Genomic DNA, 24537 nt, shown 5'->3' with positions numbered 1-24537 from the left:
TTTATTTAATGATTGTTCTTCAGGATACTATTCTATTTTGTCTCCGAATAGTCCTACATGCTTTTCTTCTGTAAGAAACCCTTCAACAATTGATTTGGTGCTAACAGATCAAAGTCATGTATGTAGTGATTTGATCACACATGCTGACTTTGATTCTGACCATCTTCCAATAACTTTTTCTTTATAACATGAATCAGTTTTATACCCTATGAGCTCTGTTTTTAATTATAACAAGGCTAATTGGGCAAGATACAAAACTCATATTGAGAGAAATTTCAATAATGAGCTTGATTTGCAAAACGAAGTGAATATTGATTCCGCTTTGGAAGCATTAAAATGTGCAATTGTTGATGCCAGGAATTATTCTGTTCCAAAGGCTCAAGTGAAATTTGACGAAAATCTTTAACTTCTAATTCGTTTGAAAAATGTCCGCAGACGTCAATATCAACGTTCTCGTGACCCTGTTTTTAAAACTATTTATAAAGATTTACAGAAAGAGATTAAACATAGATTTACTCTTCTGAGAAATCAAAATTTTGAGACTAAAGTTGAAAAATTGAAACCATATTCAAAACCTTTTTGGAAGCTGTCGAAGATTCTTAAGAAACCTTCAAATCCTATTCCAGTTTTAAAAGATGGTGAACGTTTTCTTGTATCCAATGAACAAAAGGCTCAAAGACTTGCTCAGCAGTTTGAGAGTGTTCATAACTCAAATTTGAATTTTGTGAGTCCAATTGAAAATGAAGTCACACGTCAATTTGATTTAATTTCTTCCCAGAATTTTTTACCTGCAGAAATAATTGAAACTAACTTGAATGAGATTAAATCAATTATGAAAAATTTCAAAAATATGAAAGCACCTGGTGACGATGGAATCTTTAATATACTAATCAAACATCTCCCTGAGAGCACAATGGAATTTTTAGTGAAAATTTTCAATTGCTGCTTCAAAATTGCATATTTTCCCAAATTATGGAAAAATGCAAAAATTACTCCCATTTTAAAACCGGATAAGAACCCAGCTGAAGTTTCAAGTTATCGACCAATCAGTTTGCTTTCTTCAATAAGTAAACTGTTTGAGAGAATTATTCTTAACAGAATGATGTCACACATCAACGAAAATTCAATTTTTGCAAATGAACAGTTTGGATTTCGCCATGGGCATTCCACAACTCATCAATTGCTCAGAGTTACTAATATGATACGAGCTAACAAATCTGAAGGTTATTCCACTGGAGCTGCTTTTTTAGACATGAAAAAAGCATTCGACAGTGTTTGGCATAAAGGTTTGATTGCGAAATTGCAAACTTTTAATTTTCCAATTTTCCTAATCAAAATTTTAAAAAATTATCTTACTGATCGAACTCTGCAGGTTGTCTATCAGAATTCAAAATCTGATAGATTTCCTGTCAGAGCAGGTGTACCTCAAGGTTCAGTCTTGGGTCCAGTCCTGTACAACATATTCACTTCAGATCTTCCTGATTTGCCTCCAGGATGCACAAAGTCATTGTTCTGCGATGACACAAGCATTTCCGTAAAAGGAAAAAGTCTTCGTGTCATATGCAGTCGATTGCAGAAAAGTTTAGATATTTTTTCTTCCTACTTGCAAAAGTGGAAAATCTCTCCCAATGCTATTAAAACTCAAATGATAATTTTTCCGCATAAGCCTAGGGCTTCTTTCCTCAAGCCAAATTGTACAACAAATTTTTAGACCAGCAATGCTTTATGCTGTACCGATCTGGTCAAGTTGCTGTTCAACAAGGAAGAAAACGCTCCAAAGGATTCAGAATAAAATTCTGAAAATGATTTTGAAGCGTCCTCCTTGGTTTGGTACACTCGAATTACATAGACTTACTGGTGTTGAACCATTAGAAGCTATGTCATATAAAATTATTAACAATTTTCGACAAAAATCGTTGCAATCCTCAATTGCTACGATAAGCTCTCTTTATAGCCAACAAGTTAGCAATTAAGTTAGTTGTAAGTTTACTTCCCCTTTTCTGACAAGTAGGTTTAAATCCCTACGAATGATAAGTCCTAATTGCGAAAGCAAACAAATCCTAACAATTAAAATTACAAATTTCTAACAGCGTTGAGAAGTCACCATTTGTGATTGGACACACATACTCATTATTTACTAAGATTTATCATAAATACTTAGCTACTAACAAATCCCCCTTAAAAAAAAAAAATCGAAACCGAACTTCATGCAAGACGGTGCCCCGGCTCACACAAAGAAGACTGTTCAAGACTGGTGAAAGTCCAACTTTCTTTCTATTGTCACCAAGGCTGAGTGGCCTCCAAACTCGCCAGATTTACACGTGATGGATTTTTTGATTTGGGAGATGGTAGAAGCAAAGGCCCGCTCACTAAAACACACAAGTTTTGACGTGTTGTAGAAGTCTTTGCTTAATTTGTTGGGAGGAAATCCCTCAAAATGACATTCGGTCCGCCGGCGAGTCTTATCCTCTGCGTCTCCGAGCAGTCTTAAGATCTAAAGGAGGACACATTGAATGAGTTGTTTTTTTTTAATTGTTTTTACTCAATAAATTACTTTTATTTCAAAAGTTTTCTCTTACTTGCTAAAAACATGGTGGATGGTCCTCTGTTTCTTGTTGCAATAATTATGGCACAACCTGTGTTTGGATCACAACTCACCTATTCTACTGTACATTGAGGAAGAAAAATATTAAGGTGAAACAAAGATTCTAAAGTGAATTTCAATCAACACCTTGATTTGTTTTGAATACTAGAAGTTTTCCGAAAAAGAGGCTGACCAGATTATATCGAGGCAGATTAATATTTAATACAATTTAAATATTAGACGAAGCATGCAAACAATGGGACACCGCCGCTAATTTCTGCTAATAAATCACACCGGTGAGCGCAACTGTTTGTGTATTACCATCTATTGAAAAATTATACAAACTATCGATTTTTTCATTCACATCAGAACTAGATGTCGTTGCTTGGCTATCAGCGGTTCATTTGCATAAGGAAATGTTAAAACTTGATAGCAAAGACACAGCATGCAATTTTATTGGTTCCGTTTGAGCCCTCAAAAATCCTAAACTTATCGGAAGTCAATTGCTAGTGACTCCGCTTGGAGTATTGCATTTGAAATTTGTGTGGAGATTTGTATGAAATAACCTACTTTTTGCAAACTTGAACCACCCTAATATGTATTGTGCGCATCAGCTTTCATTCACACAGCTCTCGTCCTAATTTTGAGCTGTTGTCAAAATCAACACCACGGGCTCATGGACGAATGGTTGTAAGACACAATATAGTTATATAGGAAAAAACATGTTTTATAATAAAAATAGATTGCGTTTAATGAAAGTAAGAACTAGAAATTTAGAATAGAATGTATAGAAGGCATTTGATAACTGTTTTCTTGGCCAATGAGCAAAATACTCGGAGCAATTTCGATTTTACTATCACTGAAGCAGTGCCATCTCTTGCCATTAGACATTTTTCAGATGCCCCATTAATCATTGCTACGATAAACCTGCCTCATTCTGTACAATATTTAGCATTGAATGAAATTTTACGTGGTAATGGATGATTTTTGGCGACAAGGTAGTGAAATTTGTGATTTCACGACCTTATCGCTTTTTGCAAGGCCACCGTTCACGATTGAAAAGGTCCTTTCTAGTGACGCGGTACTGCCATAAAGACACAAAATTTACTCAGTAATTCTAGCGAATCCTTGGCAAAAAAAAATTTTCAATTTCACGAATTTATTTCGAAAATTTTGAATTTATTTCGAATTTTTCATTTCATTCCCCTAACGCTTAATCATATCGTATAATTTTGCTTAGATTTGTTTGGAATCGATAAATTGAGATTTGCGAAGCTAATCATTTCAATCATGATGAATGACCTCAAGCAAATATCAAAATTCTCAACATCATGCATTACTTCTGAAGAATCAACAATGTTCAACGTTATCGCCCATGAATTATATCCACTGCCACCCATGTTTATGGCTGCGTCTACTACAACGAAAGAAGGTCAACAGGTTAACTCTTTCTTTAAAACTAGCGACAACCATCAAATAATCACTTCACCAAGGGTCTCCATTGAAAACACATTTATATACCTTCAACAAACATAGCTTCAGTAACTTTCAAATGCAGCTTAGAGTATCAAAATCGGTCTTTGGACAGACGCAAACCGCATACGAGGAAGCATATACACACACTGTCTTTCCGCTACTTAAGAAACAGAAACGCACCAAAGTGCACCACACAGGCCCATTAATTTACCGTTCTTATGTTACCGGCAGTGTCTGACCATTCCATGTCAATTTTCCCCCCGAGACCATTTGTCAACCTATGTGCTCGAGATCTATATGAAACGCCAGAAGGTCATCATTTCAATCAGTGTTGCAATTTTGCCAGACATGAAAGCAACATTGCCCGGAAAAACCACCGTTTTTCTTGCCCCCGTGTGGCTCCATCGTTCCATTCGTAACTCCCAAGTGGCAGTGATTTTCTCGTTTACTTCTTCCGGCTGTCACATCCTCCACATAAGCCACTTCCTCCGGTTGAGTTCCCACTAGCCTGCCACGGACAGAATAGCTCACGAGTGTCACCCTCGTATAGTATCATCTCTGCAATTGTAATATTCCCGTTCATACCGACGTCATACATTAACATTTTCACAAATTGGCGAACGAGAGGGATAAACCCGGCTGATCCGAGCCATCCTTTTCTCAATAAATTTCACCGGAACAAGCTCTTCGCTGGAGTCGCTGATGGAGAAACGAAAAAGGTTTACGATGCTCTCTGCTCCGACTAGCTACGCTACAACCACATCTCACAAATAAATTTCATTAGCTTCGTTTATCACCTACTAACCCCGTTTTATATCATGCATTTATGGCGGAGTGCCAATGCCAATGTTTAACAACTGCTGAAAATGAACCCGCTGGAAACTGAGCGTGACCAATTTACATATTATTCAACAAATTTAAATGGTTTTTTTAGAGTAACTATAATATGATTCTTATAATAGTTTCCTGTCTACTGTAGAATAAACTGATAAACCTATTTTTTTCATTCAACACTAGACAACACAACTGTTCTCAAATTAATCAATAAACGAAACATAACCATCCCTGGGGGTTTGCAAGTGATAATGAACCGAGATAAAAGCACTTCTGCGAATTGCTATCGCTTCAGCTCCTGTCCTGTCACATTCCCATTACGCATCCCGTCAACATGCGCCAATCATTGCCGTAGCCGCTGTTAAAACCGTTCTCCAAACACACAACACCCGCCCCAACTGGCTTTCCAAGAAGGTGTGCGCTATCTAACCCCCGTGTGGAAGCCTATATATCATAACGGTTACCAGTGCGAAACGCTACACCACCGCGGCCACTGGCAATGCCAGCAACCAGCTATAATCAACGTTCTCGTGACCTTGAACCATGCATATGCACTTTATTGCACCAGTTGATGCCAGGGCCGCAAGGATAGGCGAGAACCCCTAGATGACAGTGATAGTGATGGCGCTGATGTTTTATGGGGTTAAACAACTACAAGAAATTCATTCGGGTGTGCGCTCAGGTTTACGCGCGACTATTCGGTATTTGGCTATATTTATGCACATTCAGGTGCGCGCAAGCAAAATGCGACCTCCTGACGAAGTCCAGGCTCATTTTACTCCATGTAGTTGAGTTTATTCGAACTAATATTGTGATAGTACCGTGTACCTACAGTTTATTAAAGCAACAAAATCAGATTTGTCTTGTAACATTCAACGGCAATTCAGGATCCATAGTGAGAATAAACTTGTGTTGAATTCTTTATGCTAGGCTTTATCTACTATCTACTAGTTGATCATACCTTTATCTTTTTTATCTACTAGTTAATCATACCCGGCATTGCTCAGTATTAAAAATTTCAAGACTAAAAATCATTTCACTGCTCATTCAGTGATCCAGGATTTTCGGCCTCTGGGCTAGGGATACCATCCGTCCTGATTTAGCAGGTCATGTCCCGATTTTTTTTAATAGGGGGATGTTTTGTGATGAATTATTTATTTACTAATATTTATTCAGAATTTATATTGTGTGTTCTATCACTACGGTGATCACCACTATTACATATTCTTTTTAAAATTTTATTTCATCAAAAGATAGTAATTGCTTCCGCAGTTAAGTGGATATAATTGTAGACAAATTGTAAACCTACTTGTCAAGAAAAAAAAGGAATTTAAAATTAAACCTTAACCTTAACCTAATCTTACTTCTATCTTATCGACTATAAAATGAGCTAATCGTTTGAAATGAGGAATGCAACGATTTTTGTCGGAACTTATTGATTATATTGTTTGACATATTTTCTAATGTTTCCACATTAGTAAGCCTGTGTAGTTCATTCGTACTAAACTAGCGAGGACGCTTCAATATCATTTTCAGAAGTTTATTCTGAATCCTTTGAAGCATCTTCTTTCTGGTTGTACAACAACTTGTCCAGTGGAGACTGCATATAACATTGCTTGTCTAAATATTTGTTTGTGAAATTAACAGTTTATTCTTGAGACAAAGTCTAGAATTTCTGTTGATAAGAGGATACAAACATTTCATATATTTATTGCACTTTGTTTGGATAACATGTCTTGATTTTGAAACGTCACAGCCCGTGCTTTTAAAACGATAAAAGCCAAAAAGGCAAAACTTCTCGCGGACACCCAGAGAGAGGCAGCAGAAGTAATGTGTTTTAAGTGTTGTGAAAATCTGATTGGCATGATCGAAATAAAGTTTGTTTTGCAAGAAACGTGTAACACAATTCTTTAATATATTGATTCTTAAATGGTTGAGGTAAGAACGGTTCCTAAAAACTTTATTTGGGCTAGGAGTCCCCGGTAATGAGTATTATATGCTTTGTTTATAAGATACTTGTAGACAACATCTCCTCTCGGAAAAGATGACGTCCGTCACATTTTTCGAATTTTTGCGACAATATTTCTTGATTTCAATGAGGCTGAACACGTTTAAGAAGTGGCTTTGAGCATTTTGGGATGCAAATCGAAAGTCACGCTTTTTTAATCCTTACCTATACGGAAAATTACAAAATTCAGAAGCACAATTAAGTACAATTGTACTCTGTTGTATAGGTATGTGTCTTCTTTATTTTGTTTTGAGTTGAAATGTGATGTCACACTCAAGCTAACCTCCCCTCCCCCATATGTCATAAAATGTCACAATAATCGAACCCCCCTCCTCCCCCTAAATGCGTGACATCAATAATGGATGGTCCCTAATGTCCATTGGACATTGGATGGTATTTATAGGCTTCCTTCTAGAAATCGAGAGCCACCATCTTGCGTATCAAAATGGCGTCTGTGGTCAATTTACATCTTCTGGGCAGCCAAATTTTTTGTATTTTAGATCATAAAACTATGTATTAAGTTTTCCATCACATGTAAAAACACTAATATCTCCGCGCCCCAATAAGATATCAAGGATCTTTTTTCATGTAAATTTTCGTCTTGAACCCCGCTTTGCAGTAAAAATTTTAGTTTTTAATCAAAAAAAAATTTTATATGTGTTTTGAAGGGTTTTATCTAGAAATTATGAGAAAAATTCACTTTTTTGTGATGTTCAATGGGCTCTGTGAATCAAATATTTGAATGCGATGCTGAACTAAACCATGCAAAATATTCAAAAACAATCCCACAAAAATACAAAAATATATGGAAAAAAGTAGGAATCGAACATATTTGAAAAAAGTGCAAAAGAGTGGTTTTGTAGCTTGAAAAAGTCATTTTTTCATAAATCACGTTTGGGCAACCTGAAAACAATATTTTAGAAAGTCGAAATGTTCTACAAAAATGCTATAAATAACATTATCTTTCTATATAGGGTTGAGCACCTTGACTTTTTCAACATCGATTTTTTTTGGGACCCCCTACTATGTATGTTTTAATATTCAAGTCAAAATAATAAATTTTCTCCGAAAAGTAAGATATGATGATGGATTCCGGAGTTTTCGCAGTTTTTTTTACTCGGATTCCGGAATTTATACGTTTTTTTACGCGGATTCCGGAATTTCCCTGCGTAAAAAGCGACTTTAGTGTATAACTTAAGGTATTACAGTAACACGACTCCGTGACAAGCTAAAAGTGTGTACTCAGCTTTCCACGAGCGGTAATGGTGGACAGTGCACGAGCCCATTTTGACGTTTTCTGTAGGTCAGGGAATTTTCAATCGCAGTAACGGAGTAGAAAAGATAACAACGTCCTAGCGTAGCTTAGCAACTTTAACAAACAATGGGCGTTTTGTTATTTAAATATCGTTGTACGTATGCGCCAATCAAAATAAACAAAACTGTTTATTAAAGTTGCTATGCTACGTTGCACAATTTTTATATTTTTCACTTCGTTACTGCGATTGAAAACTACCCGACCCACAGAAAACATCAAAACAGGCTGCGTGTACTGTCCGCCATTACCGCTCGTGGAAAGCTGGATAGGTACTCAACGGGAAATGCGTTAATATCGTTCATATCCTCATCCCCTCTTCGAATCAAGTCCGTAATCTAAAGCCTGTACAGTCGCCGTTCGATAACTGCACTTTTAACTGCAACGCTTTTTAACTGCAAGACCGATAACTGTAACAACTTTGCAGTTATCGGACCGCAATCCGTCAAACCTGATGTCAAAGTCATACTTGACATTGAAGTGGCAGATCTCGCGGGGGGATTCCAAATGCATTCGAAAATGAAAATTGTTGAATCTCTAGAAACATTTCAAAAGGACTCTTACATTTCTTTCGATTTTTTTCAATTTCGTTTACTCGTTGTCTCTTCATTCTAGATGGGAGATTATAGATCTCCACTATTAATCAATGAAGCAAAATCACCATGTTATGTGGTTCACTTTTCGTAAGTATTATAAGAGAAAAAATATCTTTTGTGCATTGTTTGGCTAGCTTTCACTTCTCAGCGAGGCATGGCAGAGTAGATCACAAACAATACTTTGTGATTGAGCGTTATATAGACCATTTTACGAACTGACAGATGACACGGATCCTGCTGACATTGATGTTGCTTTTACTTGCGTTATGTCAGCTTTCTGTCAAAATTTCATTAGTTCAGAAACGTCTCGTAAAATGGTCTATTGTAGTGATGAACTTTATCTTCGCCTACATGTTGGTTATGTAAAGTAGTTACTAAAACGCAATAAATTATAATGCGGAAATATAAATATCAAATCGATTAATGGAATAGCTTATCTATTTTAGTTTTCCGCTATTTTTTGCCACTATTTCATTAAAAAAATACATATCGACATCATTGAAAACAGAAATGGTAGTGACGGACCCCCCTCTAAATTTTGGCATGTGTTAAGTGTTGCAGTTATCGAACGGCATTCGATAACTGCAATGTAAACATGTTGCAGTTATCGAACGACGACTGTATTACACTCTTTGACCAATCGTCAAATATTTGACCTTTTGACATAATGGTCAAAATTATTTGACATCATGATTGTTGTTTGCCGTGTTTGCCACATTTAAAAATTGGAGAGTGACAAACAATTATCCAAATTTTTACCTGTCAAAAAGTGACAAATTTTTGACGCTTGGTCAAAGAGAGGACAGCCTTAATACACTTTAGTAGTTCCAGTCTGTACAACATTTTAAATTAAATTATGACAACCGGCAGTGATTCCGGAGGAGGGCAAGTAGCTATGCTCATCTCATCACATTCCTTCCTTCTTATTGCTCTGCTCAAATAAAAGAATAATCGCGGAATAATCTTTTATTCAAAAAAAAAAAAAAAGAGATCTATATCTACCTTTCCATGAGTGGTGATGGCTCATTTCGACGTTTTCTGTAGGTCAGGTAATTTTCAATCGCAGCGACGGAGCAGAAAATATACATAAATCGTAACTTAGCATAGAAACATCCTCAAACAATGGGCGTTTTGTTATCTTAATTTCGTCATGCGCATGAGCGGATCAAAATAAACAAAACTATTTACTAAAGTTGCTATGCAGTTCGTTACTGCTATTGAAAATTACCTCACCTACAAAAGACGTTAAAACGGGTTGCGTCAATTGTCCGCCATTATTGCTTGTAGAAAACAGGATATTGTTGTTTACATTCAATAAATTTGAAGGACAGTAGGCGAACCTTTGATTATTTTTTCAAAACTAGAAGCCTTCATGTCGAAAGTCCAAAATATCTGGCAAGTAATATCCATTCAGATACGGATAGTAAAAAAAAAGATTGAAAAATAAAATAAATAGTGTCATGTTATACTGTAGCGCAGAAAGACGTCCAAGCTGAGTTCTAAACTTGTGTAAAGTTTTTAGTACTAGCGAAACGTAACTAGATAGCGCTACCATACCGCTGAAATTTCTAAATATTTACACAGAATTTTGGATCAATGTTGTTCTATCATTGTAATGCCGTTATTTATTACTAACATTTTCACGTATCAGAAGAGCATTATTGCTTTCTTCATACAGCTCAAACGTCGAAATAAATTTAAAGGGTTAGGTTGGAGCAGTACAGTATATTTGATTTCATATTAAAAAATCCGTCATAAGTTTAACTTCCTTGTAATCTATCGTCTAAAGAGGTGCTATCACTTGGCAATCTAATTTTGATGACGCAGGTATGATGTTATCGGACCCTACCTGATCCCAACTTCTCTTAAAGCGAATTTCTTTATTCTACCAGCTCACCCCGCTTTGACCTGAAAACAACCCACCCAACTGCTGTCAAAACCCTTCTTTATTCACCCGATTTTGACCCAATATTGACCTGGCCTGCTATCCGAAGCGCACCGTCAAATTTATTAGCTTCAACCCACCACTGCACGTGCTTAGTTCGTGAACAATTATCTGTTTATTTTTCTTACTTGCGTTGTAAATCGCTATGCCGTTACTTTATTTCTCGGCAGAATTTCCCTGACGCAGTGGAATGAAGAAATTAGTATGTTACCTGCCAATGTCAATGTTACAGATTAAGATACCGCTCGTTTATTTACTCCGGCGCTGCACGTGAATGTTTACAATTTTTATACCACATTGGCTGCGTACTCAAGAGATTGCTCATAAATGTCATCATAATTGTATGCAAGAAACATTTTTCTTACAAGTTTTCAGAACTGTCAAATCGAAGCCGACTCGCTTTTCGCTTGCTCATGTTCATCGTCGTTGTTTAAAAGCAAAAGTTTAGATCATTTAAAGGATTACTATTACGATACATCTTTAAATACCAAACGGAAAACTCGTTAATTAGTAGGTATTTTTTATATAAATACAGTTAATACCTAGATTTAAAAGTAGATATCTAAATCAACTTCGTCATTGTTTATTGCACCCAAAAGGCTCTTCGCTATGGATCAAAATATGGACATTAACGCTTTTGAGGGCCGTATTGTGAAGATGGAGGTGGATTACACGGCTATTTGTGATGAGAAAATTCCGCTCTGCAAAGCGATGGCCAAAAATGAGAATAAATTCAACGAAGCGTTGGAGATTTTACTGCAGCTGGAGAAACAGACTCGCATCGCCATGGATGTGGGTTCCAGCTCGCGGGTGCTTATAACCATCGTGCAGATTTGTTTCGAGGCTAACAATTGGAATTATCTGAACGAGTATATTACAATCCTGGTCAAGCGGCGTTCTCAGTCTAAGCACGCGGTGGCTAAAATGATTCAGGAATGTTGCACCTACGTGGACAAAACACCGGATAAAGAAACGAAACTGAAGCTAATCGATACATTGCGAACAGTTACTGAAGGAAAGATCTACGTTGAAGTAGAACGTGCACGATTGACCAAAATGTTGGCTGACATTAAAGAAACGGACGGTGACGTTACCGGAGCGGCGTCGATTATGGAAGAACTCCAGGTCGAAACATACGGTTCAATGGACAAGCGGGAAAAGGTAGAGCTTATTCTAGAACAAATGAGACTGTGTCTGGCGAAGCAAGATTTTGTTCGAACGCAAATTATTGCTAAGAAGATAAGCATTAAGTTTTTCAACGATCCGGAACAGCAGGATCTGAAGCTAAAGTATTACGATTTGATGGTATTTATAAATGTTATTACTTGTTTGCCAACAACTTATAGTTGTCTATTTTCAGATTCGGCTAGACAAGGATTCGTCATTTATTAAAACGTCTCACCATTATTTAGCTGTTGTGGATTCTGAGCTTATTGCGAAGGAAACCGAACGACGGCAAAAAATGATGATCTATGCCGTGTTGTACTGCATTTTGTCACCGTATGATAATGAACAGGTTGATATGATGCATAACCTATCGAAAAATAAGTTGCTCGAAGAGCTTCCTGTTTATAAGTAAGGTCCTAGCTTTATTCCTCTTCACTTAATGTATTCAATTTTATTGTTTGTTGCAGAGAATTGTTGCGCTTGTTTATGTGCAAGGAACTCATCAACTTCGACGCCTTGTGTGCTGTCTATGCTGCTGAGTTGAACACCTTCGATATCTTCAACCAAGAAACTACTCATGGCAAAAAGTGCTGGGCAGAACTGAAGAATCGATTGATTGAACATAACGTACGCATTATTTCCAACTATTACACCCGAATCAATCTCAAGCGTATGGCGGAGTTGCTTGATTTGAGTGAAAACGAGTGTGAGGAATATCTATCCCGAATGGTCAACGCAGGAACCTTGAAGGTTAAAACAGATCGACCAGCCGGAGTTATATATTTCTCAACCAAAAAAGCTGCTTCGGAGATTCTCAACGATTGGGCGTTTGGACTGAACGAACTCATGAATCTGGTGAATAAAACGTGTCACTTGATCAATAAGGAAGAGTGTATAAACAACGTAATGCCGGCACCAACTAGTGCCACCGTGGTCCCTTTGTGAGCACCTCTGAATAATTGTTTAGTAGAACAGTTGGCCAGAATCAATCAATCTCTCGAGATATAATGTTAAAAAAAATTGATCAGTGTAATGACTTTCATACTAACAGCTGAAGCGTTCTTAAACTAAGATTGAACTAAAGCAATATGTATATGTTTTATCAATAGCTCGAAAGAACTTACCATTTTGACGGTTTCAAGGAAAATTCCAAAAGTTTAAAACCATATTTTGCATGCTAATCTGATCTGAAAGTAGCACAAAATAGCAGTTTTATTGTACTAATTATTTTTGTTTGGGAATGAAAATACATTCGCACACAGAATCTGAATCAGGGTAAATGATCTAATAGCACCAATAGTTGCGGTATCTCATGAATAATCATTTTTGAACTGATTAGAAATTAGTTCTTTATACTACAGGTTCATGAAACTAACTCATAACACATGGTAAAATATGTAACTATAACAATAAACTCCAAAAAATATTTATAATATTGATAAAAACCGTATTTTTCAAAAACGTACCCAGAAGGCACCAAATACTATTCAATTCCTCATTTTTTCCACGAAGTTTTTAAGAGTTGTTTCTGATTGTAGTATGATTTCTATTCGTCTAATTGTTTCTACACATAATAAACTAACATAGTAACCATTTCACAGGTGAAATTCGATGATTTAATATCATATTGTTGATAAAATGGTTCCTCCACTATTGGATCATAAGATACACTATGCTCCTATAGTTGCGTTATGTTTCGCATTTCTGGTTGCACTGTGTTAAACGTAGCACCCACTGACTTCATAAACGTCAAAAACGTCCTCCGCGTTGCACTTTCGTTTGTTGTTTGTAGTGAATTGAAGCAGTGTTTTTTTTTTCGGCCTTTCCTGCTTTAAATCGTGCTCTTAAAAGTAAGTTATATAAATTTACTTGATTATTCTGCATAATTGATTACAAATACATCATTACAGGATGGAATTTCATAATAGCCGCGAACCCCAAAAGAAAAAAACAGCTCGCCAGTGCTACTGTGAAAATGACGTGCAGCGAAGTCTTCTCAGCATTAAGGAAGGAAAACAAACTGCTTACTGGGCTGCAATATCTTCTACAAAGAAGACACGAAAAGGACTCCAAACGGTGTTGTCGGAGGAGGAGTTGAAACTTGTTGGATGGATCAAAAACATGCAACGAAAGGGTTTTCCGATTATAAGGGAAACTCTGAAATCAAAAATAAATCGTTTTTCAATTCTTATCCACGACCAAATCCCTTCTGCAACAATGTTCCTGGTAAGTTGCGTGATGCTTTTGTTTATAACTTAACTCAAAATATTGTGATTTTGAACTTTAGGTCGGAAATCACGATACGAACGCCAGAGGCTGTCTCCTCAGCGAGTGCCAAGGTAAGCGAGGTCAACATTCGGGGCTGGTTTCACGACTTTAAAACATATGCGATAGAGCACGGAGCTGCGCACATTCTTCAGGATCCGTCAAGGATGTGGAATGGAGACGAGACATGCTTCTACCTAAACCCAAAAAATAAAGCTGCGTTGGCTATTCGTGGGAGCCACAATGTTTACGAAGTAGAACATGCCAGCAGACGGCTTAGTTGTGCCTCCAGTCGTCATCTTGCCTTTGGAAAGAATTCGCTCGGACTTGTTGCGAACATTTCCGGCCGAGTGGGGTATTGGAAAAAGTGCTAAAGGATGGATGGATGCCAACAATTTCGAATTGTACATTCTGAAGGTATTTTACCCCTTCCTTTTGAAGACGGGAGTAACTCTTCCTGTGTATTATTTTGTCGACGGGCATTCATCGCATATGGCAGCAAATGTAGCTGATTCGTATTGCGAGTTAGGAATAATTCTAGTTGTGTTATATCCTAACACAACTAGGATTACACAGCCCGCTGACGCTGATAAGCACAATAGAAATGTTTTTACATTAGATGACTTCAGACATCATCGTATCTGGATTCAAAACCTGCGGATTTTACCCGTTCGACCCGGCCAGGTTCACACACTCCAGCAATGAGAAAACTAAATACCTGGATGAATCATCGGTGCACCCTTTCAAAAATGCGACTATCATCGATTCATTTCTTACGGAGCCGGAAATCTTGCATACGTCAGGTAATTTTAGAATAATGCTTGCTTTCTGTTTATTAAAACTAATCCATATATTTTTATATGTCCCCAGTAACCTTTCAGTCACCTAATCATAAAAATTGCAAACGTAAATTTTACCCTGTCCTTACTGCTGGTGAACGCCTAGAGGAGATTCGCCGAATCGAGGAGGAGAAGGAGAAAAAGATTCAAGAGAGAAAAGAAAAGACAGAGATACGCGCTGCAAAAAAGGTGGAAATAGAAAAGCTGAAGGCAGCATCACGCGAAATACGAGCTGAGAAGAAAGTTGAACGGGAAAAACTAAAGGAAGAAACACGGTTGCTGATGAGACAAAAATCAGAAAAAAGAGCGAAGAAGAAACTTGAGGCTGAGAAACTAAAAGACAAATTAAGTGAACGAAAACGTCAGCGAGTTGCCATTAGAAAACAGGAGCGCGAAAATCTACGAAAAAATGAGAATTTTAATAATTGTTAATAGCATGACATAAATACACGATTTATATAAAATATTAACGTTCATTATTAAAGTTATACATGTTGAATTTATTACTCCCCTCTCTCTCTCCTGAATTGCTACATAAATGCTTTAAGTAAAATCACTTAAATGATGCTTACTCACAGTTTGTGTTTTTATTTTTTATTTTTTAAGGAGTCATCAACAGTGCGTTAGTGTGAAACAGTTGAAAACTAACTGACTTTAAGTAAATACTAACGTTGAATTTGTAGGTGCAAACGTGGCACGGAGCAGAAGTTATAGACTTAATTTTTATTCCATTAATGTTTTTTTTTTGTAAATTAGGATAAAGATAATTATTTTAGGCTCCTCGCAACACCTTAATCGTGGGACAATTTTTTAAATGGACCCAAAGTATTTGATATGTTACATATACCTTTGGCAGGGCATTATATAACTGACCATATCTAATAATTCGAGTATCTGTACATGAATCGATATGACACAATATAATATCCATCGACACAGTCCAAAACCACCTTAAACAAGCTAAATATGTTTATTCAATAAATTTAAAGCGAATGTTTATCACACACCGTAACTATAGGAACACCCGTTCGCAACTATAGGAACTCTACCGCAACTATTGGAACAAAACCTTGCAGCATATTTTCTTGAATTTTGAGCCTCAAAGAGTATTTGATGTAAATTTTAGGGTGCAAAACTATTAAGTAGAACCCATTTCAACAGCAAATGGGGAAATATTCCAGCTAGACTTGTTTTTATGAGCGAAAAATGGCCAAATATGCAAAATTCTCGCTTAGCTCCTCCACTATTGGAGCGTTTACCCTCAGTATTTTTTCCTTCAACTGCTCTCTCGTCATCTCGTGCTCATCTCGGAGATTACAATTGTCACAATGAAACTTGAGACCGTTTTATTTTCCTGTTTCATGGATCACAAATTATCGATTAAAACCGCCCCGTATAATTGGCGGGTCTACTACGAAAGGCTGAAACTCAAAAGGCTGAAACACGAAAGGCTGAAATTCGAAAGGCTGGAATCACGAAAGGCTGAAAACTACATAAGGCTGAAAACACGAAAGGCTGAATCACGAAAAGCTGAAAATCATAAGGCTGAAATTCACAAAGTTCATTTCTAAAAGAACACTCGCGGCCTACGGCCGACTCGATTGTCCGAGATGTATGCTGTCCTTACTCGCTATCGCTCGTTCGGACTAAACTAAGGGATCACCCCTACGAGTCAGTAGACCTAGGAAAACGAACGAACCTATACAGAGGTGATTTCTGCGGGGGGGCTGCCCCCCCCGCAGTGGCCGGCGCTTCCGACGGCGGGTCGCCGGCGCACACTCGCGGCCTTCGGCCGTCTCGCCCTGAATCATCTAGGAAACGTGTACAAGAGTCAAGTGTGTATAGATTCAAATGTTGCCGAAAATTAATTTTCCATTGCACAACCAATTAATACTCAAACATTGAACTCTGTCACTTTATAATGGTTTGTTATCCATGTGTCCGAATTTTTCAACGATTATGATTCAAGTTACAAAAGTTGCAGCCTTTCATGTTTCAGCCTTTCGTGGTTTCAGCCTTTTGTGCATTCAGCCTTTCGTTATGAAACATACTTTTCAGCCTTTCGAGTTTCAGCCTTTCGGGTTTCAGCCTTTTGAGTTTCAGCCTTTCGTTACTAACCCATAATTGGCGTACCTCCAGTTCTAAGGACAGATTCTGTAGACACGTTCCTGTGACAAGGAACGATGAAATAGAGGTTCCTTCGCCCTCTTCGTTTCAAATGAAACCACCATTACACTGATACAAAAGCAATTAACTGTCGTTATCAAAGGTGGATGATAAATTGAATTCTTCGAAAATTTCTAAACATTCAATTAGTTCACCATGCATATTTGTGTACGAATGTTTGGTTGATTGCATGGATAATACTAGTCAACACAGGCCCTAGAGCTTAAACTGGAAAATTATTAAGTTTATAGCTTTTCAACCATCTCTGTAAATTTGGGTACCCTCAGCCAGCGTAGAAGTACATCAAAAGGCCACAGCGTTGTTGCACGCCGAACTTTAGTTGGCTAGGGGTACCAAATTTCACAGGAACAGTGAAAACATATAATCTTTCATTTTTTTTCAGTTTGAGGTCTAACCTGCTGGACGACAGCTTGTCGTACTTTTTGTAGATAGAACACACAATACCTTCCTTCCATTCCTTCAGTACTCGTTCATCCTACCAAAGCTTGCCAATGACCTAGGGCACGGCTCTAACCAGTGTTTTTCTTCCTTACTTCAGCAGCTCGCTGGGATGTTGGTCCACTCCAACAGCTTTATTGTTTTTCAGCCGGCCAATCATCCTCCACCTCCAGTCAGGGTTTAGAGTCCTGTTGTCTTCTGCTCGTACACTAAGATCAATTGCCATACCATCATCGCACTCTACTGCATCGCCGTTCAGATGCTCGTCGAAGTCCTGTTTCCACCTTTCGATCACCACACACTCGTCTGTTAGGAGGCTGCCGTCCAGCCTCCTGGCGTAAGGCACGTAACCTTTGCGGGAGTTGTTCAGCTTCTCGTTAAAGTTCCGAGTATTATCGCTACGCGATCTCGGTCCTCTTGTTAGCGCTTCTTCCTTTGGAAGATGCGATGCCTCCATCTGCTGCGCGTATTCCTGTGCAACACAGGCGTCCCGCAGTTGCTCAATATTTGGTCGTGGCGTTCGATTTCGTTCTTCGACCATAGGCAGTGCACGTTGATAATGCTGTAGTTGAAGAACCGGCCCTGAGGAAAGCAGCCACTCGGTGCCCGCTTTCCATACCTTCTGTCCTATCCAACAAAGTTCCTGCAGCGCTACGACTTCGAAGTTGCGTGGAAATAGCTCATCGTAGATTATGCTGTCCATCACACTGTAACCTTCTAGTTGGTCTCAAGGTACGATGCTGGCCCTACAAATCAGTTGTTGAAGATTCGAGTTTCGGCTCGGGAGAGACTGTATTTGTCAGCAGGATCGTAGCGCAAGCCCCGCAATCGTCCTGTTCATTAATCAGTTGGCGGCGAAGTCTGTGTGTAATAAACAAAAGATCAGGTTCCGAACTCTAATGTAGCACCAAAGCTTTGCTTTGCTTTAGATTATCCTGTCGTACCCCGGAAAGCAGAGCGATTTGCACTTCCTTGTCTCGCTGGGGGACCATCATATCAGCTCTGTTCAGAGTCTCGCACTGACAGCCGCTCCCAACATGGAGATCAGACACTTTATTGAGCCGCACCATTGGTCGATGTACCTAGTTTTTTGCCTTTCTTCTTGAAAGGTATAGCAATCACTTGCAAAACCGAAAGTATTAAAGTGCTCCAAAGGGCCGAATGGCATATATCACTCGATTCAGCTCGACGAGCATTTTTTGTATGTGTGTGTGTGTGTGTATGTGCAGCTTTTTATTCTCACTCACTTTTGATGAAATTAATTGCAAATGAAAGATCTTGTTGTCCCATAAGACCCTATTAAATTTTATTGTAATCGGATTTATAGTTTAGAGGTTATGTATCAAAATGTAAAAATCATGAAACATCCTTATCTCAAAAACTACACAGCCGATTTGAACAAAATTGATTTCAAATTAACGGGCTACCTGAAATACCCTTAACTTTTGAATTTTATAAAGATTGAACTTGTGGTTCAAAAGTTATGAAAAGAAACGTGTTCTAAAGACTGTTTAATCTCACTCATGTTTCTCAGAGATGGCTGGACCGATTTTAATAAAATCAGTGTCAAATGGAAGGTCTAGTTGCCCCATAAGACCCTATTGATTTGTTTTGCAATCGGACTATTACTTTGCCTGTTATGTTTAAAAATGTGAAATCCAGCTATGAAAAGGAACATATTCTGAAGACTACTTGGACACACTCACTGACCCGATTTCCACAAAATTAGTGTCAAATAATAAGTTTAGCTGCCTCGTAACACCCTATTGAATTTTACTGTTTTCGAACTGTAACTTCGTCTGTAATGTACCGAAATGTGAAAATCATGCAACTTCATTATCTCAGAAACTACACAACCGATTTGATCAATATTATTATCAGATAAGCGGGCTAGTTTAGGGTTAACTGATGAATTATGATTGAACACGTGGTTTCAAAGTTTGGCTGCCTATACGTTCCCATTTCATTTGATTATCATCGAACCTAAGCAACCGTTATGTATTAAATTGTTAATAAAACAATGAAAGTCTATTATCTCAAAGATTACATGACTTATTTAAACATAACTAGTGTCATACGAACGAGTCATCTCTCGAAATTACAAATAACAAACTTCATAACAATTTGATATCTGACTCAAAAGTTCTGGAAAAAACAGAAATTTAGAGACTATTTAAAACTGCTTTGATCGATATATGTGACCTCAACATAATTTAAATGTGGTATCGTACTATTTGAACGTTCCAAATTCATTGATTCCTTGCGATGTGTTTAAAGTCAGTAAATGCACGACGAATCGGCCATAGGATATGATCAAAGTCAAATAACATATCGTTTGAAATGATTGGTTTTATCGAAATGACAATATCCTCTACTTTTGGCTTCTGTACATCGCCTTAATTCTGAATATATATATTGGGTGGTATTCGGTCATTTTCAGCAGATTTTCTGGCATCAATCTGAAATACCAATATTGGGAGGTATTTAGTTATTTTAGTTGATTTCCACAAACTAAAAGTGGTCGTCTTTAAATTCAAAATGGTGTCCAGGGTCAATGTTTAGTTTCTATGCATCATCTCGATTACGGAAATATCCATATTAATTATTTTTCGGTTATTTTCGACTGTTTCCTAGAAGTTGCTATTTAGCAATTCAAAATGGTGCCTGAGGTCAATTGTTAGCTCATTGCATCATTCTGGTTCCACAGATACTCATATTGGATGGTATTTGGTTACTTTAGGCTGTTTTTCACAAACCGGAAGTCGCCATCTTGGATTTCAAAATGGTATTTAAGATAATTTCTGGCCTCTGAGCGTCATTCTGGTTGAATGTTTTTAGAGGTAACAAATATGTCCATTATGGTTCGACGCCCCTTCCTCTTCTGGAAGCACATGTTCCTGGGAAACAGCCGAAAATGATCGAATAACACCCAATACCAGAAGTCGCCATCTTAGAATTCAAAATGGTATCTGCGGTCGATTTTAGCTCCTGTGTATCATTCTAGATCCGGATATTGTAATATTGGGTGGAAATCGGCCATTTTTAGCTGTTTTCCAGAGACCGGAAGTTGCCATCTTACAATCCAAAATGTTGCCTGAGGTCGATTATGGAACATATTTGTTACCTCTAAAAACATTCACCTGCCAAATTTGGTTCCATTTAGTTGGTTAGCTCTCGAGATGTGCAGAAATTTGTGTTTCATTTCTATGGAATCTCTCCCTTCCAGAAAAGGGAGAGGTGTCGAACCATTATGGACATATTTGTTACCCTTAAAAACATTCACATTCTAAATTTGGTACCTTTTACTCGGTTAGTTCTCAAGATGTTCAGAAATTTGTGTTTCATTTGTATGGAACCCCTCCTTTCCAGAAAAGGGAGGGGCGTTCAACTATTATGGACATATTTGTTACCTCTTAAAACATCCACATGCCAAACTCGGTTTGATTTGCTTGGCTTGTTCTTGAGTTGTGCAGAAATTTTTGTTTCATTTGTATGGGACCCCTTCCTTTCAGAAGAGGGAGGGGTCTCAAACTATCATAGAAACCTTTATCGGCACCAAAAACCCCTACATACAAATTTTCACGTCGTTCGGTTTGGTAGTTTTCAAACCTATATGGATCAGACAGACAGACCGGACTGCAATTTTATATGTATAGATTGCAACATCAATATTTTAGAACCTAAAGAGTGAATATACATTTGTTGGATTGAAGCGTTCATGTAAATCTATATTTACAAATAAAAGTTTGAATGAGAAAGGCTGGGTCTGACCGCTAGGTGGATTAATTTAGGTTTTTTCGACGTAGAACTATGTCTCTCAGAAAGTTCGGCTACATACTCGGCTACATAGGGATGTAAACTGAAAATCTAAAACCGGAAAAGTGAAAAATACGTCCAATTTCAAATGCTAATAAATCGATTAGTTTTAGGTGGATTTCTTTCGTTCTTGCAGCAATAGATTGGAAAATCTTATAAGATTCTTCCCAAATGCAGAAAATTGTAATTTTACTATTCAAACTATTGTACTATTGAAAATTGTCAAGCCTTGTCAAAACGAAAAATTTGACCTCTGATTGGTCGTTATATGATAGTTCCCATGCACGGTCGACATAATCATACACCTTGCAATTTGAAATGTGCTATTTGGCCTATATAAGAGCCTATTTCAGCCGAAACCGCTCATATCATCGATCATCATTCTCTGCTAGCTTGTTGAGCAGTACAGTAGTTTATTTTCTCTCCGTTCGCTTTGTACGTTCGTTCGTAAGTTTGTGTGTTCGCGTTGGAAACCGACGCTACGGTGAACCCTGATATGGGTAAATCAAAAACCAGTTCTAGTACGGGGAAATGACCTCGGCCTGACAATACGCCTGATCCCGCGGCTAAAAAGCTTCTGGCCAACAACAGATTCGCTGTCTTGGAAAACGCCACGGATCCCGAAGTAGTGAAGAAGGAGAAAATCCCGCCTTTCTATGTGAAAGGCTTCCCGGAAGCCTACGTGAAGCAATAGTGTTTTATATCGACAAAGGACTGAAATGCACCAAGTTGAAGTTGACACCCTGTCAACTAAAGGCAAAAGGACTCAAACCAATCCAGACCCACAAGATGACGCGGCACAACAAAACTCGGAAGTACCGTGATCAATTATATTTCGTAAACCTGAAAAAAATTCAACGTACCTGGCGGACCTGCAGTCCACCCGAGCACTTTTTCACATCATCGTAGCCTGGAAGTGTTACAAACCAGTGGATCGTGACGTCACCCAATACTCTAACTGCCTGCTGTTTGGACACGGGACTGAAAATTGCCATATGGCCTACCGTTGCATCAAGTGTGGCCAAACGCACGCCCCCGATGCCTGCCAGCTGATGGAGACCGCCGATCCGGTGTGCGCCAACTGTGGGGCTGTCCACAAAGCAACCAGTAGAACGTGCCCAAAACGCGCAGATTTCATCGAGAATCGTAAGCGGGGCTCCACCAACAATCAACCAGGTCGCCAAAAGATGCCCCCAATCAACACAAAGCAGTTCCCTGCAATTGGCTTCCGGCACCCCATACCTTTGCTCGCCCCGCTACCGCTGAATCCAACCACCAAACCAGTCACAGCTGCCTCTACTTATGCTGAAGCAACGAGATCCGGTAGCCGTTCACCCCCACCAGGTCTCCAAGGGAAAGTTGAAAAACAACAGAGCCGCAGGCAAAGACGGACTGCCGAGCGAGCTCTTGAAACATGGAAGAAAGGCGCTGGCTAGAGCGCTGCACTGGGTCATTTCCAGGATTTGGGAGGAGGAAAAACTGCCAGACGAGTGGATGGAGGGAGTCGTCCGTCCCATCTACAAGAAGGGCGACAAGCTGGAGTGCCGCAACCACCGCGGTATCTCGCTTATCAATGCTGCCTACAAAATACTCTCACAGATCCTGTTCCGTCGTCTATCACCTTTAACCAGGAGATTCGTGGGTCAGTACCAAGCGGGTTCCATGGGAGCCCGTGCCACCACGGACCAGATCTTCTCAATCCGATAGATCTTACAGAAATGTTCCCACACATCGCTTCTCCATTGACTTCACGGCGGCCTACGATACAGTCGATCGAGAACAGCTATGGCAGATCATGCACGACAACGGGTTTCCGGATAAGTTGACTCGATTGATCAGAGCCACCATGGCGCAAGTGATGTGCTACGTGCGTGTTTCGGGGATACTCTCGAGTCCCTTTGAATCGCGCGGAGATTTGAGACAAGGTGATGGACTTTCCTTTTTGCTGTTTAACATCGCCCTTGAGGGTGTGATCCGGAGGGCGGGCATCGACACGAGGGGCACGATTTGCACAAGGTCTGTTCAGCTTCTGGGCTTCGCGGATGACTTCGACATCATATCACGTAACTTTGCGACGGCGGAGAAAACTTACGCCCGACTGAAAGCCGGAGCTGGATGGATCGGACTGCGGATAAATGCGTCGAAAACAAAATACATGCGAGCGAGAGGCTCCAAGGAGAACAACATCAGCCTCCCAACTCAAGTCTCTGTAGACGGTGATGAGCTTGAGGTGGTTGACGAGTTCGTGTATTTGGGGTCACTGTTGACCGCCGACAATAACACAAGCAAAGAGATCCAGAGACGCATCCAGGCAGGACAACGTGTCTACTTTTCACTCCGGACGACACTTCGATCGAATCGAGTGCGACGACGCACGAAGTTGACGCTGTAAAAAACTTTGATAAGACCGGTAGTCCTCTAACGGATCGAGACAACAACGCTTCTCGCGGGGGACCGTAACGCTCTTGGAGTTTTCAAACGTGAGGTGCTGCGGACTATCTACGGTGGAGTACAGACGGAAAACGGAGAATGGCGACGGCGCATGAAACATGAACTGCACGCACTGCTTGGAGATAATCCCGTTGCACACCTGGCGAAAGTCAATAGGTTGCGGTGGACCGGTCACGTCGTAAGGATGCCGGACGACAATCCTAAGAAATCACTTCTCTTCAGCAACCCTGCCGGCACCAGAAATAGAGGGGCGCAGCGTGCACGATGGCTCGATCAGATCGAAGGAGACTTGCGGGTGATGAGTCGCCAGGGGAACTGGCGAAACACAGCCCAAAACCGAGCAACATGGCGACAAATTCTTGACACAGCACGAGCCACCACGGCTCTCGTCTGATTGGTAAGGTAAGTAAGAGAGGGCTATAGCCCCTCTTGGATTTATGTGGCCTATACTAGAGTTGATCATACCATTACTAATTTTGCTTCTCAAAATTGTGTAGTGGGAATTTCTAAATAATAATAACTTCTTTCATCGACCACATCCAAATAGTTCTGAATCTAGTTCAACAAGGAGACAATTTAAAAACAATAACAATATTGAATACGCATCTTTTTTGCCCTA

General features: G+C 39.0%; 2 protein-coding genes and 1 long non-coding RNA gene across 3 annotated transcripts in view; 2 read left to right on the top strand and 1 right to left on the bottom strand.

The window, feature by feature from the left end:
* LOC129724022 (cAMP-specific 3',5'-cyclic phosphodiesterase 4A-like) overlaps positions 1–24537 on the bottom strand; it is a 477938-nt gene that overhangs the window by 445934 nt on the left and 7467 nt on the right. The gene's annotated exons all lie outside the window — the stretch shown is intronic.
* Positions 11124–13011, top strand: LOC129724025 (26S proteasome non-ATPase regulatory subunit 12). The gene is made up of 4 exons (XM_055678615.1): positions 11124–11265; positions 11355–12060; positions 12116–12330; positions 12390–13011. Exons 2-4 carry the CDS (start codon positions 11365–11367, stop codon positions 12865–12867), a joined length of 1389 nt encoding a protein of 462 aa, XP_055534590.1. The 5' UTR covers positions 11124–11265; positions 11355–11364; the 3' UTR covers positions 12868–13011.
* On the top strand, positions 13524–15448 carry LOC129724029 (uncharacterized). The gene is made up of 4 exons (XR_008727863.1): positions 13524–13772; positions 13833–14148; positions 14210–14990; positions 15058–15448. It is a non-coding gene; the product is annotated as an uncharacterized LOC129724029 (long non-coding RNA).

The sequence above is a fragment of the Wyeomyia smithii genome, chromosome 2, assembly GCF_029784165.1.
Source record: "Wyeomyia smithii strain HCP4-BCI-WySm-NY-G18 chromosome 2, ASM2978416v1, whole genome shotgun sequence".
NCBI lineage: Eukaryota > Metazoa > Arthropoda > Insecta > Diptera > Culicidae > Wyeomyia > Wyeomyia smithii.
This window is presented reverse-complemented; position numbering and strand designations above follow the sequence as displayed.